Genomic DNA, 14,909 nt, shown 5'->3' with positions numbered 1-14,909 from the left:
TGTATCGTTAGATTCAGCTGAAGAAGAGTCCAACTCCATTGAGACTGAATCGGAACCAATCGTTTACAGAGAGCCGACACAGTACGATAATTTGCTGGCATCTCTCGGTTCATCTAACAAGGTTGTTGCTGATATGAACAAAAGAAGGTACTTTCTATTATTTCGTTTGTTTTAAATTAGCTCCAATTGTTCCTACTGTTATATGCATGTGAACTGGTAGGCTGAACTCTGTGAATCATAGCATTTTGATTCTACATTCTTCTTCCTCTGTTGAAGATTGTATATTTATTGGTTGCGAGGGAGATAATGATTCTCCGAATGTTTTCACAGGCAGAGAGAGGAGGAGGGTAAAAGCGATTCAGAAGGAGACGATGACGAAGAAGATGAGGAAAACAGTGGCCTTGACGATTTAAGCTCTACTGATGGAGAGGATGATGACATTCAAGGTAAAGTTTTTCCTTATCTAGTATTGGAAATTATCTGTTATTTCTATCACGCTGAGCCTTTGCATACTCCTGTAAACTTGATTGTTGTTTCAACTCATTCGTAGTTACTCATCTCTCCCCTTTTTTGGTTCTTAACTTTTCTTGCAATATTTGCTTATTTTTCAGCCTTTTGATTTCAACTAGGGTTCTCTTTGTCTTTCTTAAAGGGGATGGTCAGAAAACTCTCAAAGGTCTTTCTGAGGACATTACGCAGGGAAACAATGATAGTCAGAGCGAGGAAGAGTCTTCTGACGACTGTGAAACGGATGAGGAGCATGAGTTGACTACCACCAATGGCCAATCCTTTGTAGATGCTTCTTCATCTATTAGGTAAATTTTATTCAGATGGTTGTTCCTGTAAAATTTTGTGTACAGTTTGACATGCTCGTTAATATAATACAGTTTTTTTTTTCATACATTTGTTTCTCAGCGCATTTAGTGAACACCTTAACCACAAATTATCCAGTGAAGAAGTGGAAACTTTACCAAAAGGTAAGTGGAAATTTAAATGGGAATCACCTGCCTTTGACATGCCAAATTGCAAATGGAAAGGAACGCATGAAAATTTCCTTGATGTATGTATTCTATAAAACCTTCGCCACAGAAAAAACATATTTGCAAAATCTGCCTCCAAACCTAGTAGTTCTCAGTAGCACTAACTTTTGTATTTTGCAGGGTATTCAGATTGATGCAACTTACGGCCTCAAGCCTAAGCTATATAAGCATTGGCTTCAATTATACAAGAAGTCTGGAGGCAAAGATTTTGACTCATCGAAAAGGAGAAAGTTCTTCTCCATTTGTACGTATGAGATTCTAGAAATCACGTAAAGTTCTTCGTGTTTCTTTTATGGCTCTGTCTCTGATTATTGTTTTTGATTTTGTAGGCAACAGCTATCTGGATATATTACATTCTAACAAGAGACCCTTTTACGATAGAGGCTCTGAAGAAGACTCAAGTGCCATGGACGCGTACCTTATGCATTCTGTGCGTGCACACTTTTATTCCTTTTTCTAAGATAATTTATGAGGTTTCATTTCACGTAGCATTTCTTCAGGATTCATTGAAGTAGTTTGTCTTATGCAGTTGAATCACATCTTTAAAACTAGAGATCTTGTGAAGAAGAATGACAGTAAAATAGGCAAGCATCGAGAGACCTCTGAAGAGGAAGTTCTCTCTGATGATGGATTTCTGGACCAAGGATTTACTCGTCCAAAGGTGACCCTTCTGCTTTTCTTTTGCAAATGTCTAATGCGTTTAAATCTGTTGTAGCTCTAATTTGACAATTGGTCTTACGTTTATTGTATTCCAGGTACTGATTCTATTACCATTGAGGAGCATCGCCTTTCGCGTTGTTAAGAGGCTCATACAACTAACTCCAGAATCTCTAAGGGTATATAAATTTATGAAATTCTGTCATCAGTTTTTCAATTGGCATCGACTGTGTAACTGTGTTGCATTTACTACGTGGATGATCAAATTCTCTAGTTTCATAGTATTAAATGATTTCGAAAGAATAGTGTGTGTGTGCGTGTGTGTTTTTTCTTCCGACGTATGGGGCGAATGTAGAGGTTTTCTGCATTTATACTGTCTATGTTGCTGATAATGTCTTGGTCGCCTAATACCCTCTGTATCATTCATTGGTTTCAGGTTAATGTAGAACACCTTGACCGGTTTAATGATGAGTTTGGATGTGAAGAGGGTACTGATGACGGTGATGAGGAAGATAATACATCAAAAAATGGAAAACCAATAAAACAAAAGTCTTCAAAACCTTCTGATTGGCAAGCTCTTTTTGGTGCGACTAACAACGATGATGAGTTTATGTTAGGCATTAAGCATACAAGGTATATCTTTAGCATACATCCTCTATAAAGTTGCAGTGCATGCTTTTTGGTATCTAATTTGGTCGTTGTGCTGAGATTTGAATCCTATTGTCAATTCCAGAAAGAGCATTAGGCTGTATGGTGATTTCTATTCCTCAGACATTATTATTGCTTCGCCTCTTAAGTTACAGATGGTAGGCAGCCTTGTCTATCCTTTCGTAAGATGATTCAGTTATGCAAATCGTCTTGATTATATCTCTAATTAATTTCACTCTTGTTAGGCCATTGGTCAAGCAGAAGAAAACAAGGAACGGGATGTTGATTATCTTTCCTCCATAGAGGTGCTTGTGTTAATCATTGCAGAGGATATATTTAATAGATAGCTGACTGTTGATGTCAATGACAATGAAGTTCGGTTACATTAGTCTACTATTGCTTTATCTCTTAAACCTGGTCTATTACTGCTTGTGGTTGCAAATATTTGAATTTTTATTCTGCATCTCCTTCTTGAACTTGCTAATATCTCTTTCGTGGACATGTGGATAGGTTTTGGTTATCGATCATGCAGACATAATATCTATGCAGGTAGGTTGTGGGGTGAGTTTATGGGTTTCGAAGATAGGATATTATGAGTCTATTTCTTATATGCTCTTTTATAATGTTTCAGAATTGGTCGTTCCTTGCCACAGTCGTAGACCACTTAAATAAATTGCCATCAAAACAACACGGTACCAATGTCATGCGAATTCGGCCGTTGTACGTAGTTCAACGGACTCACAGCTCTTTTTTTCTAATTTGTCTAGCAACCCATCTATGTCAGAATTTCTAAAAGAATCTTCTTATGTTTAGGTATCTGGATGGACATGCACAGTTCTTTCGGCAGTCAATAATTCTAAGTTCTTATTCAACCCCAGGTGTTGATCTGCCCTCTTGTTTTCACCTATGTGAAAATTTTATTTGTTCTTCGTTTATCCTATATTTCCTTATTTATGGTGGAGTTTCCAAACTCGTACTAACCCAAATTATATTTCGTTACAGAGATCAATTCTCTATTCAATCGCCGTTGCTTGAACTATAAAGGAAAGGTGGGCATTCATTTTTCAGCATATTATCTCTAATATATTATTTGCATTTTGGTTGTCCTTTTTTTGTTGTTAGTGTTGTGAGAGGATTAGATGATTGATCGGATGGCTAGGCTAAATGATTATTACTGTGATTTAAATTTAATTTATTATATGTTCCGCATACTAATATTGCAGATTTTTAGTTGACTATTCTTTCGTTTTAAGGTTTAATTAAAACTGTCCCATAATGCTTTTGGTTGAATCTATGCAGATGAAGCTGGCGTGTGAATACAAGGGTGTTCTTCAGAAAGTGTTGCTCCCTGTCCGTCAGGTATAAAAACATATCTTGCTTACACAATTAAAGTCTTAGACATCTTATTTCTCTGTGTGTGTTCCAGGTTTTTGAAAGATTTGATGCAGACTCTGTAACCCAAGTCGACGATGCACGTCTTGAACATTTCACCAAGAAGGTCCATTTTCTAATTTGTTTTGTGGCTCCGCCTATGTAGTAACTAGATTTTCATGAATAAAATATGTGAAGGATGATTTTGTGCATTGTTGCATTTCTTTGTTCGTATACCATTGTAAGTAGGGTCATTGCACATATTATACCTTTTTAATTTATGTTTAATGCTAAACACAATATTTACTGATTCCGTTCTTCTTTTGATTACAGATATTTCCAAAAATTAAAGATTCTGTTCAGGTACTCCCACCTTCCAAGGCTCAACTATTTTTTGTTGCCCATACTTTAAGTTGCCAAAAAAAACATAGATAGATAACAACAAAGTTGGTCAGAGAAAGACCTTATTTTCATCACGTAAATTTGGGAGCTTGATTGTTGTATTCCAAACATACTTGCAGGGAGGAGTAATGATCTTTATCCATTCTTACTTCGAGTTCGTCAGGCTTAGAAACTTTTTGAAGTCGCAGAATGCCTCTTTCTGTCTTCTTGGAGAGTAAGTTCATTTTTCCTGTTTTAAAGTTGCTGCTTCTCTGTTATCTGGTTTTCTTTCATTGGAAGGTAGTCAAACGTGACTTACTGTTTTCCAGATATGCAAAAAATGCCGACATATCCCGCGCACGAGAACGGTTTTTTGTAGGGAGCCGAAAGATCATGCTTTACACTGAGAGAGCATACTTTTATCGGAGATACCAGGTTATTTTTTTTTCTTCTTCTTAAATTAATTTCAGATATGATCTTTTATTAGGTTCTATGATGAAATTAGTATACTGACCATTGACCAATATGGCTGATGTATGATTGTTTCTCGGGTTTCAGATCCGTGGTATAAAGAACTTAATCTTATATTCTCTTCCAGAGAGGAAGGAGTTTTACCCTCAGGTAAGAGCATCTTAGTCGAATTTATTAATTGCGTCACAAGTCTTATCAGGAGAAATACAGTCGGATCTCATCATTTTAGCTTTAACTGCAGATAATGAACATGCTTGAAGAAGGACCACATGACATGATGTCCACTGCACTTTTTTCTCGTTTTGATCTGCTGGAGGTACTTAAACAATTCTCATTTGCAGTAGTTTCCTGATGGTTCCTTAAAATACACACTTAAGATTTGTTTTAAGGCTAGATTAGCTTAACTCAAACTAGGTACAAAGAGTAATGATATAATATCTAAGTTGTAATGGCAAGTGTTCTTATGTGATGTGATGTTAATTGCAGCTGGAAAGGATCGTTGGCTTTTCTTCCGCAAAGAGAATGATCACTTCTGAGAAGAACATCTTTGCTTTCGCTTAAGAAACAACAAATAGTTACTGTCTATTTATTTTGGTGATCTTAATCGCCCAGTTTTGATTCTACCATTTTCTTACATCAACCGGTTCAAACCTAATTAAATGAAACTCAAATTCAAAGAACAAATTAATTTAGTTTCGTTTCCTTAAAATACGAAAACACCTTAAACTCAAATAGAACCGGTCTATAACATTTTCTCTCTTGGTTGGTAAAAAAAAGTAGATTGGTAAAAATTAAAAGCAAAAAAGTATGATTGGTAAAAAAGTAGATGTCAATGCTTTAAATAGTTTTAAAGTCTTAAAAATGTGTTACCAATTAGAGTCTCTATCTGCTTTTAATCACTTGCATGTTAACAGTTGTTGACTTCTTGTGAAAGATGAGAGCAAGAGTTGGATAGATTTACATTTTGCTTCGTGAACACAATGCTTATGACTTATATTTTAACCGCTGAGTTGATTTTTCGAGTTTTCGAAGTTCACTTGTTTATACCATATCATTGCTAAATCCTATCTTTCCAAAACCATTGAAAATATATATGTTTGGATCAACACAAAAACAAGAAATTAAAAAAAAAAAAAAAGTAAATAAAAAATTGGATGGTTAAAAGCCCATGCTTATTGGGTCTTACTTACGTTAGTGCGATTTGCTTTCTCTCTCGAAAAATCGATCTCCGTCCGGTCCGGATCATGGATGGTGGAAAACCTTTTGATTCCATTCCAGATGATCTCCTCATCAAGATACTGTCGAAATTGCCAGCAAAATCAATAGCTAGGTGTCGTTGCGTGTCGAAGCTATGGAAGTCCTCGGCTCTAATGAGGTCTGGGTTCCACCGTGATGACTTCACCGACTTGTTTCTTACCAGGAGGTCCAAAGCTCCTCGACGACGACGACTCTTAATTGGGGTAGTACAACTACAAGCTGGTGAGTGGAGCTTTTACTCAACTCCTCAGCCGCCGCAGAATCCATCTGAGAAGTCGTCGTCTTCTCTTGTAGTATCATCATCCGCCGCGGATTTTGATTTTCATATCAAGTTCTCTCAAGGCATAAGCAAATACAATTGTAGCTATACCTCTGGATTGATCTATTTTCATGCTATGTGTATCCCAAGGGAAGATAAAGATGTTAAGCATGTGATATGTAACCCTCTCACAGGACAGTATGTGATCTTACCTCAACTTAGAGGTGGTGTTTCGCATAGATATTCGTATAGCTATTTAGGGTTTGATCCGATTGGCAAGGAATTCAAGGTACTGTTCATGACTACTCGTGAATACATAGCTTCTAAGGATGCAGATCACTATATCTTGACACTGGGAACTGGGGAGTTGAGGTGGAGGAAGATCCAATGTCCTTTTACACATGAGCCTGTATGGGATAGGGTTTGCATCGATGGGATTTTGTATTACTCAGCTCTAGCTACTGATGGATGGTCTTATGTGATAGTTTCCTTCCATGTTAGATCGGAGAAATTCAAGCTCCTTGACCCGAATTGCCGTTTTAAAGGAATGATAAACTACAAGGGGAAATTATGTGTGCTTTGTTTGGATTATGCTGATGATGGTGGATTTCCCGTTAAGTTGAGTATGAAGCTTCTAGAGAAGCGGGAATGGTCCCAGCTATGTCTACTCTTTGTCGGCTGATCAGAGTGAAGTTGTTAATGTCAAAGGGGATCTATCCGTTGTTGGGGTGACTACTTCTGGTGAAATCGTTTTGTCGACGAGTTCTGCGTCTAATCCTTTTTATGTTTTCTACTTCAATCCGGAAAGGAACACTCTCCAAACTGTTGAAATGCAAGGTGTTGGAGATGATTGTGATTAGAGATACGCCTTTGTAGAAGACTATGTAGAGGATATTAGTGCTACTGATGCAATGCAACTGAAGTCAACCCCTTTACAACTAGGCCAAAACATTGTTCCCGAGAGGCCAAAACCACAACAACGCCGAGATACGTCTCTTGACCTCTCCAAGTCTTCTAAATCTGTGCAAAAGAAGGAGCAAGTTATTGTTTCCGAGAGGCCAGAGCCACAACGACGTAGGCATATGTCTCCTGACCTCTCCAAGTCTTTTCAATCTGTGAAGAGCAAGGAGCCTAACAAGTACGAAGTATCAGCTAACCTGCTCTTCCACTCTGCTCGCTTAGCTATTTTATTTTTTGTTTTCTTTTGTTTGTTTTTCGTTTTGTTTAGCTCTATTCTGCGGGCTTTTAGCTAAATTTGTAACATATGGACACATAAGATCAAAAACGCAAGATCAATCAATAGTCTGATTATTCATTTGTTATGATTACAATATATTTCCTTGTGGTTTTTCCTCGTTGGCTCTAAATCGGTCTGATCCGAAACTTTTTCTTGATTAACTGTGGATGGACAAATCAAAAAGTTGATTTCAAAGAATGAAACAAAAGACAATATTCATGGAAGTTTGAAATAGGAAAGGCTTTTGATATCCATAAAAGGTGATATGTTTGTTTCAACTCTCAAAAAAAAAAAAATTTTAATTTATATTAATCTGAATTAGACGTAATCGGTGATGAAGATGCGATTTTCGTGCCTCTTGAGATGTTCACTTGCAAGAAAATGGAGGAGCTGAAACTAGCAACGCGATTTGATGCTATAGTTCCTGAGAATGTTTATTCAGTAACCAGTTTCCTTTGTTACAACTGACAATACTTACAAAAAAAAAATCTCCAAATCTACCGATTCTCATCATAAAGGTATAACGGAAACCCGGAAGTATACTGGAAAACTTAGATATCTAATTGTCCCTTTTGGTTCAGGGTCCCTTGCATGATGATAGATGTAAACGAGAAGAAGGATCGTCATGGCCTATGAAAGTATAGAAGATAATCGAGTATTGACGAAAAAGAGGAGAGACTATAGTAAAAGGAACATTTCCTAAAGAAACTCTGCTAATGGTTCCAAGATCGTCGAAGTGCAATATCCAGATCAAGTTTTGTGAAGTAATGCATGAAAACAAACTTTGTACTCTTTAAATCAGTTGGAACATAGAGAATTTCGGTTTGTTTCGTAGTGTTTTATCTTCGTTTGGAAAAAAAAAGACAATGATAACGAGACTCAGAAAGTGCAGTGATCCTTTAAGACTTGCCTCGCGAGATCAAACGCTCCACTGTGCTTATAGATCAAATGCAGATTGTGTGCAGCTTCTTTGCGTAGGTCACAATTCACAGGCTTCCGCTCTTCCGCAACATTCGGATCCTCGTTAGGAAGTTTAGGCATCGGGTATTCTTTCTCGTAAATCGCTAAAACCTTCTCATAGTATGAAGCTGCAAGAGTAACTAGTCCTACGTGCTGATAGGCTCGAGCAACGTTATACAACGCCTCCTGACTGTTACTGCAGATTCTGAGATTGTTGTACAGAAATGCAAAGCCTTGAGCTAGACACTGATGTCGGTTTTTGAGTCGAAAACCAAGGGCTAAGTTGATTAACGCAGCTCCTGAAAAGTATCAACGAAGGTGAACCTTCAATTTAACTAATTTCGGAAATTTGACAAAGTGAAAGAGAACAATATGAATACATACGTACCCACACAGAGGTTAATTAAAGGACTATCAGGCATTAGTTTATATGCTTCAAGGTATTCTCTTGCAGCATCTTGATGTCGGCTTGTCACAGTGAAGTGATGACCAGCAATTAGAATGGGCGGTACGCAATCTCTGTACTTACTCCTTAGATGATGCATGAACTTAGCTTCTGTTGATGCTCTTTTCCCTAATCTGCGCACAATAATATGATATTAATTCTGTAAAGTCGTAAACAAAACATGCTTACAATACTCTCCAAGTGAAATGCCGTTCTCCACCTTGAAATGACTCTGTAATAGCAGTTCCAGGCATTCAAACGATACGGATGTTGCTGGATGACAGATCTTACACAGTCAAACCACTGCTTTGGATCCATTGTATCACATGATATTTCTGTAAATATTATAAGAAGAAGGGGAGGGAGTTAAACGCAAGTAATAAACCCAGCTGTAAGATCAAAAAGACATGATTTATCAAGGTTGCGTTAGGTACTAGCTCCAAGTGACTGAAGTTCCTTTTTTATCTCAACAGGCAGCATTTTAGCATCCAATCTCCAAGCAAGATTAACTATCTCCAGAGCTTCCCAATATCTTTGCAGGGATGCCAATGCTTTGCACAACTACAAGACAGGTAACTTTAGGAGTCATGAAAAAAATAATGCAAGAAAAAAAAGTATGTANTAGGACGTCGGCGTTTTTTGTTTCTTTGATGTTCTGAAAGAACCAAACGTTTTCTTTTCCCCTTGACCTAAGTTTCAGATCAGGCCGAATGCAAATACTGAGTAAGTCCAGCATACAAAATAATTTTTAAGAAACGACATTCTGCTATGTTAAATGATAAAACCCTAACAAAATGCTAGATGTTCAGGTGGATCCAAGTAGCTTTTCTTCAAGAAGCAGTAGTTATTTATGTTCACAATTTCGTTTGCATTTTTATTATAGGAGAACGCATTCCAAANTCTGTAATAGCAGTTCCAGGCATTCAAACGATACGGATGTTGCTGGATGACAGATCTTACACAGTCAAACCACTGCTTTGGATCCATTGTATCACATGATATTTCTGTAAATATTATAAGAAGAAGGGGAGGGAGTTAAACGCAAGTAATAAACCCAGCTGTAAGATCAAAAAGACATGATTTATCAAGGTTGCGTTAGGTACTAGCTCCAAGTGACTGAAGTTCCTTTTTTATCTCAACAGGCAGCATTTTAGCATCCAATCTCCGAGCAAGATTAACTATCTCCAGAGCTTCCCAATATCTTTGCAGGGATGCCAATGCTTTGCACAACTACAAGACAGGTAACTTTAGGAGTCATGAAAAAAATAATGCAAGAAAAAAAAGTATGTAAAAGCAACGATATTCAATATACTAGATAATGGTAAAAGAGAACAGTTAATTACATCCACGAAAAGACGGTGATACTCTTCATCCTTGATAGCTTCTTCCTGAGTACAAAAGTCAGGATAAGCCCAGTCAATATAAAAAGGGAAAAGCATTTTTTATGTTTCAAACAAAGAGGTCAGAACCAGCGATAATGGTATCCAGACCAACAAAAACACAGTCTAGGCTGTCACCCACAATATGGAACCAAATTTGGGTAGGTGAAACACAAACGTCTTCTGGTACAAGCTTTTATCAGGCAACAGGGGAAGGTGAAATTGTGTACACATTTATAGTTACCTCAGATTCACTGCAAATATCTTCGTTATGAGCTTTAATAGCAGCTCGTTCTCTAATTCTTTTTGTTTCATTTAACGTGGCCCTGATTTTGCGCCACTTTTTTGGTCCGCCTCTCAACCTTGCTCAACATGTTCCGGAAGAAAAGTTAATAATAATGTGCAGACAGGAATGACGAGCTTAAAGATTGTGGTGGATATATGTTATACTTACTGGGAAGATTGAGCATCTCTAGGACGTCGGCGTTTTTTGTTCCTTTGATGTTCTGAAAGAACCAAACGTTTTCTTTTCCCCTTGACCTAAGTTTTACATCAGGCCGAATGCAAATACAGAGTAAGTCCAGCATACAAAATAATTTTTAAGAAACGACATTCTGCTATGTTAAATGATAAAACCCTAACAAAATGCTAGATGTTCAGGTGGATCCAAGTAGCTTTTCTTCAAGAAGCAGTAGTTATTTATGTTCACAATTTCGTTTGCATTTTTATTATAGGAGAACGCATTCCAAAACACTTCGATATAGGGATATTACCGTCCGCCGCCAAACCCACTTAAGAACCAACTGCAGTGCTGTATTGGCGAAGTCCTCAAGCATTTCCTCTGAATGATAGATCTGACAAAGATTCATCCTGATCTTTTTGTTTTTCCACCATGCCTTCAGTTTAGCAGTATCAGGATCTACACTTAGAGAAAGAACCATAGTTAGCAATCTTTATAACAGATGGCCCAACACAGGAGCACAAGTGGATGCAAATAACATAACTAACATTTGGAAACATAAAGCCGATGAAAAATTCGACACCAAGTAACACAATCATTATTCATTCACAAAATTTCGCATCAAAACTGTCAAAGTGTTGTTTAATGAAGTAATGTACCATGAGGACCAAATCTTAGGTAATATATGCACTCGCTTAGACAATGCAGGCAGAAAAGAGACTACAATTTTCTCCACTGACCTGGTTTTTCCGGAGGAGAAAGCACTAATACAGCTTCATTTCGTTTGCCATCTTCCCGGAGGAGTGAAGCCAGAGTTATGCGAACATCAACCGTATCACTGAGTTCATTCAAAGCTGAGGAATATTTCAGTTGGCAACAAATCAAAAAGAAACACATGAGAAATCGAAAAGACTATAGACAATACCATTTTAAATTTGCAAGAGATACGAAATCATAAAGGATTGAGTTTTGAGACCTCATAACATCCCATGCAATTAACTATGGACAGAAAATAGTGAAATTGTTTAATCCTTTTACACTTGAAAAGAGAGGGCTAAAGGTAGAACATAAGTATCAACGAGCTCTTTCAATTTAAAAGACACATATACACAACAACTAAATCAACCTCTTACAAGTACCTTTATAGTAGAAAACAATGGCCTGTTCTCGTTCCGCCAATGACATATAACAACGAGCAATTTTCACAAACAAATAGCCATTCTACAAGGAAAACCACAAAACTAGTTATCCAAAGGGTGAAGCAAAAGTTGAAAGAGAGGAAACAATGGAGCAGATTCCTTACATTCACAGGTTTGCTGATTGCTTCTAAATAGTATTTGAGAGCAGAGTGAAAATTCCCAATGTTTGTTAGTTCATCAGCCAAATTGGTAATGAGGTCTGGATGTTCAGATACAGCCTCCTGTGGTAGAATGCTTAACACGATCTGCAGATCAGGGAAGCAATATCATTCACAAGAATAGAAACACAACATCTGATAGCAACAAAGGAATTTTTATAGGCAGGTAAAAATCACACATTGAAAAGATTATTATGCCTTAGTGACAAACAAAACAAGGATTGCAACTCCGGGTCATTAAAAGCAGAGAATATAGGTTCCAGGCAACCCAAAATTCGGGGAAAATGAGATGGCTAATAAACCAATCACTGATATAAACAATAAGCAGTTTTATAATATAGATATACAAACCTCTGCCTGCTCCATATCTTCAAGGTGAACATGACAGATGGCTTGTCTTATTTTCAAGCTGGAAGATAGTTCTTTTCCTACTTTGTAAATCTGGCGCACATCATGAATATACTTAAGAGCTCTATCATGCGCATTAATTTGCATGAAAACAGAAGCCAGTAAATCCAAGATATCTTGCCCCACTTCAGATGAATGGGATTTGATATGATCCTCTAAGATGCTCGCTGCTCGTTCACCCTCACCGGATTTAAGGAAATACTGAAAATACCAAATATGACAATAAGTTCATAAAATTGGTCCAACCAGTTACTTTTTGTTTTTGTTTTCTGGCTACAGAAACCACATCACAGGGATTAAAAATGAGAAGAAATTATACGTCATTCAGCTTATACCTCTATCCCCCACTTGAGTGCTTCAACTCTCTCAGGACACCGACGAAATATTTGCTCATAGGTTTCAGCAGCTTCTCTATATTTTCCAGCTTTTAGGCAGAGGTCTGCATATTCATATTTTAAAGGGATATCTTCGGGATCAGCTTGTATTGCTTTGGACGCATAACTCCTTGCTGCCGACATGTCCTCTTGTTCCCTGAAATCAATCATTTTTTCTACTTAGCTTGCCAAAATCAAAAAGATTCTAAACAGAAAACTAAACAGGTTCCCTTCCCCAACCACCCCCCGTCACTTTCTTTCTGTATCCTTCTCTTCCTTCTACTCATCTTCCCTAAGAATTCATACCAGTGACTAACGAGTCTGACAATATTTACTTAATCATTTGCAAGCCCTACAATCTTTACTTAGGTCCTACTGTCAAAAAATTATAGTGACATCTAGATAGCCATTATTGACAAGCATATAGTAGTAACAGAAAAAGAATATGCGTTTGGCGTTTCTGCTGTACAAGATAATGCAAATGAAGACTGGATTGAACAGAGAGAACTTACCTGAACCTCTCATAAAGCAACTTCCAAAAAGGTGATTTGGGCCCTTTGATATTTGCAGCAATCTTTAATGCTTCCGTAGAAGATGATTCAGTCCTACCAAGTTGCTCAGAAACACGTGAAAGTTGATAATATGCTTGATCGAAGGTTGGTGCTTGCTTAATAACTTCTAATAAAATAGGTAAAGCCTGGAAGAAAGTAAATCCACATAAATCTGGATCAGTCCCTATAAATAAAAGATAGATATACGTGCACACCTACTATTTAGGAAAAAGCAGTGGTTCGAATAAGTAAAAGTCAAACCATATTGTGGTAGAGAAGGAACAGTTTATTTTTATCAGAAGTTATGAAGTATGTTCCTTAGCCTCGGTTTTCTCTCTATAAGTATGATACCAACAGAGCATATACACTTCACCTAGATTACCTCACTGTCACGGCCATGGGCATGAAGAAAAAGTGCCTCCCTAAACCTCAGTAGAATGTCAGGTGCAACTCCTTTCCTTGACCCATGTTTTCTACCCTTTTTTTTATGCTGCATAAGTAAAGAAAGTAGGATTTAAAAAGAAGTGGCAGGATATGCAGTACTGCCAACTGTAATTTTGTTGGAGTGTAGCACGAATGGAAATTCATGTTTCTATATTAAAAGACGATGTAAGACAAGTTAACGTGTGAAATATAAATATTAGCTATCCTAGGAATACACACCTTCCTTGATTTTCGTCGGCGACCGGAAGATAAATATTCCATGAATCCCTCCACGCCCGAGGTGCTATTCGAGATGTTAGTAGCACCACTGTCACCATTTACAAACAAATAATCAGCTCAAGGGAAGTGCTTGACCAACAAATCCATCTAAAAGGGATATTCGAAGAACGTTCGCAATTATAATATTCGCTCTCGAGTTTACCAATGAGTACTTTTTGAGTCTGAGGGATCCTCACGCAACAAGGTTAAGTAAGCAAGGCAGATTGAGATTAAAAAATTGCTTCCACTAAATTGCACAGTCTCAGAATCATTGATTTTTTTCACATAGTCAAATTCAACACGCTCAAATCAAGGATAGAGAGAAGAAACTAACCGTTGAGAATCAGCAAGTGCTTTGCGTCTCTTCTCAGCCAGAGCTTCGTACTCAAGTCGTTCAAACGTGCTAGGAATTCCACTTGCAGCTTCAAATTCATCTCCTTCTTCTGAATCATCCCCATCATCATCATCATCTACCAGACCTTCTTCATCACTGTTCACGTCTTCATCATCATAGTTATCATTACTACAATCACCACCTAGTACTTCCTCTTCACATTCCATATTGCTTGGACCTTCTTCAAACTCAGAAACCAAGTTTCCCTCATCTCCTCCCACCACACCCTTTCCCTTATCTTCCATCCTAATCTATCAATAAAGAGAAAGAATATACAAAAATCAAAAACTTTCTTTTGGCCTATAAATCTGCCACGGAGGAGATGCTGACACCGGCATGGAAGATGCGTCGTGGCTGTTACCCTATCCAACTATAAAACAGGGAAATCGAAAATCCCTAATTTGTTTATGGGATCATGAGTACCCGGAGAAATTGTTTACCTGGAAGACGAGGTGGAGTTCTTCTTCGCCGCGGAACGAGAGTAGTCACGGCGGTGTTGGAGAATATGATATATCCTGAGATCAATTGTACAGACCCCTTTTGGTTTTATAATATATA

At 37.6% G+C, this 14,909-nt stretch overlaps 2 protein-coding genes and 1 pseudogene across 4 annotated transcripts in view; 2 read left to right on the top strand and 1 right to left on the bottom strand.

Moving 5' to 3' along the window:
- Window positions 1-5,259, top strand: part of LOC104740467 (U3 small nucleolar RNA-associated protein 25-like) — a 6,192-nt gene extending 933 nt beyond the window's left edge. For 2 of the 3 annotated variants that reach the window (XM_019235239.1, XM_010461072.2), the window contains 23 exons: window positions 12-147; window positions 331-446; window positions 653-815; window positions 916-1,060; window positions 1,161-1,284; window positions 1,370-1,470; window positions 1,570-1,701; window positions 1,796-1,876; window positions 2,134-2,330; window positions 2,431-2,503; window positions 2,591-2,650; window positions 2,856-2,894; window positions 2,977-3,065; window positions 3,159-3,223; window positions 3,348-3,394; window positions 3,645-3,704; window positions 3,772-3,843; window positions 4,050-4,079; window positions 4,238-4,332; window positions 4,427-4,532; window positions 4,656-4,718; window positions 4,810-4,884; window positions 5,055-5,259. In XM_019235239.1, coding sequence (XP_019090784.1) covers window positions 12-147; window positions 331-446; window positions 653-815; window positions 916-1,060; window positions 1,161-1,284; window positions 1,370-1,470; window positions 1,570-1,701; window positions 1,796-1,876; window positions 2,134-2,330; window positions 2,431-2,503; window positions 2,591-2,650; window positions 2,856-2,894; window positions 2,977-3,065; window positions 3,159-3,223; window positions 3,348-3,394; window positions 3,645-3,704; window positions 3,772-3,843; window positions 4,050-4,079; window positions 4,238-4,332; window positions 4,427-4,532; window positions 4,656-4,718; window positions 4,810-4,884; window positions 5,055-5,129 — 2,144 coding nt within the window. In that variant the 3' untranslated portion in view covers window positions 5,130-5,259. The remainder of the gene's footprint in view (window positions 1-11; window positions 148-330; window positions 447-652; window positions 816-915; window positions 1,061-1,160; window positions 1,285-1,369; window positions 1,471-1,569; window positions 1,702-1,795; window positions 1,877-2,133; window positions 2,331-2,430; window positions 2,504-2,590; window positions 2,651-2,855; window positions 2,895-2,976; window positions 3,066-3,158; window positions 3,224-3,347; window positions 3,395-3,644; window positions 3,705-3,771; window positions 3,844-4,049; window positions 4,080-4,237; window positions 4,333-4,426; window positions 4,533-4,655; window positions 4,719-4,809; window positions 4,885-5,054) is intronic. The other variant, XM_010461074.2, reaches the window with a different exon arrangement.
- Window positions 5,751-7,432, top strand: LOC104740466 (annotated as a pseudogene).
- Window positions 8,059-14,874, bottom strand: LOC104740465 (general transcription factor 3C polypeptide 3). Its single transcript, XM_010461070.1, has 18 exons — window positions 14,792-14,874; window positions 14,292-14,602; window positions 13,919-14,006; window positions 13,638-13,745; window positions 13,217-13,401; window positions 12,666-12,861; window positions 12,274-12,531; window positions 11,869-12,009; window positions 11,705-11,786; window positions 11,306-11,419; window positions 10,879-11,024; window positions 10,560-10,645; window positions 10,350-10,467; window positions 10,070-10,114; window positions 9,830-9,956; window positions 8,947-9,061; window positions 8,670-8,860; window positions 8,059-8,580 (listed from the first exon to the last, which is right to left on the bottom strand). The coding sequence occupies exons 2-18, from the start codon at window positions 14,594-14,596 to the stop codon at window positions 8,201-8,203; spliced, it is 2,685 nt and encodes an 894-aa protein (XP_010459372.1). The 5' UTR covers window positions 14,597-14,602; window positions 14,792-14,874; the 3' UTR covers window positions 8,059-8,200.

The sequence above is a fragment of the Camelina sativa genome, chromosome 14, assembly GCF_000633955.1.
Source record: "Camelina sativa cultivar DH55 chromosome 14, Cs, whole genome shotgun sequence".
NCBI lineage: Eukaryota > Viridiplantae > Streptophyta > Magnoliopsida > Brassicales > Brassicaceae > Camelina > Camelina sativa.
Note: the sequence above shows the minus strand (reverse complement) of the source record. Positions and strands in the feature narration are given on the sequence as shown.

Coding starts and splice junctions, on each gene's coding strand:
- LOC104740465 (XM_010461070.1), bottom strand. CDS start 14,596: ATGGAAGATAAGGGAAAGGGTGTGGTGGGAGGAGATGAGGGAAACTTG. Junction 13,402..13,637: donor CCCATGGCCGTGACAGTGAG/GTAATCTAGGTG, acceptor ACTTTCTTCCAG/GCTTTACCTATTTTATTAGA. Junction 12,862..13,216: donor TTGCTTTATGAGAGGTTCAG/GTAAGTTCTCTC, acceptor GATTGATTTCAG/GGAACAAGAGGACATGTCGG.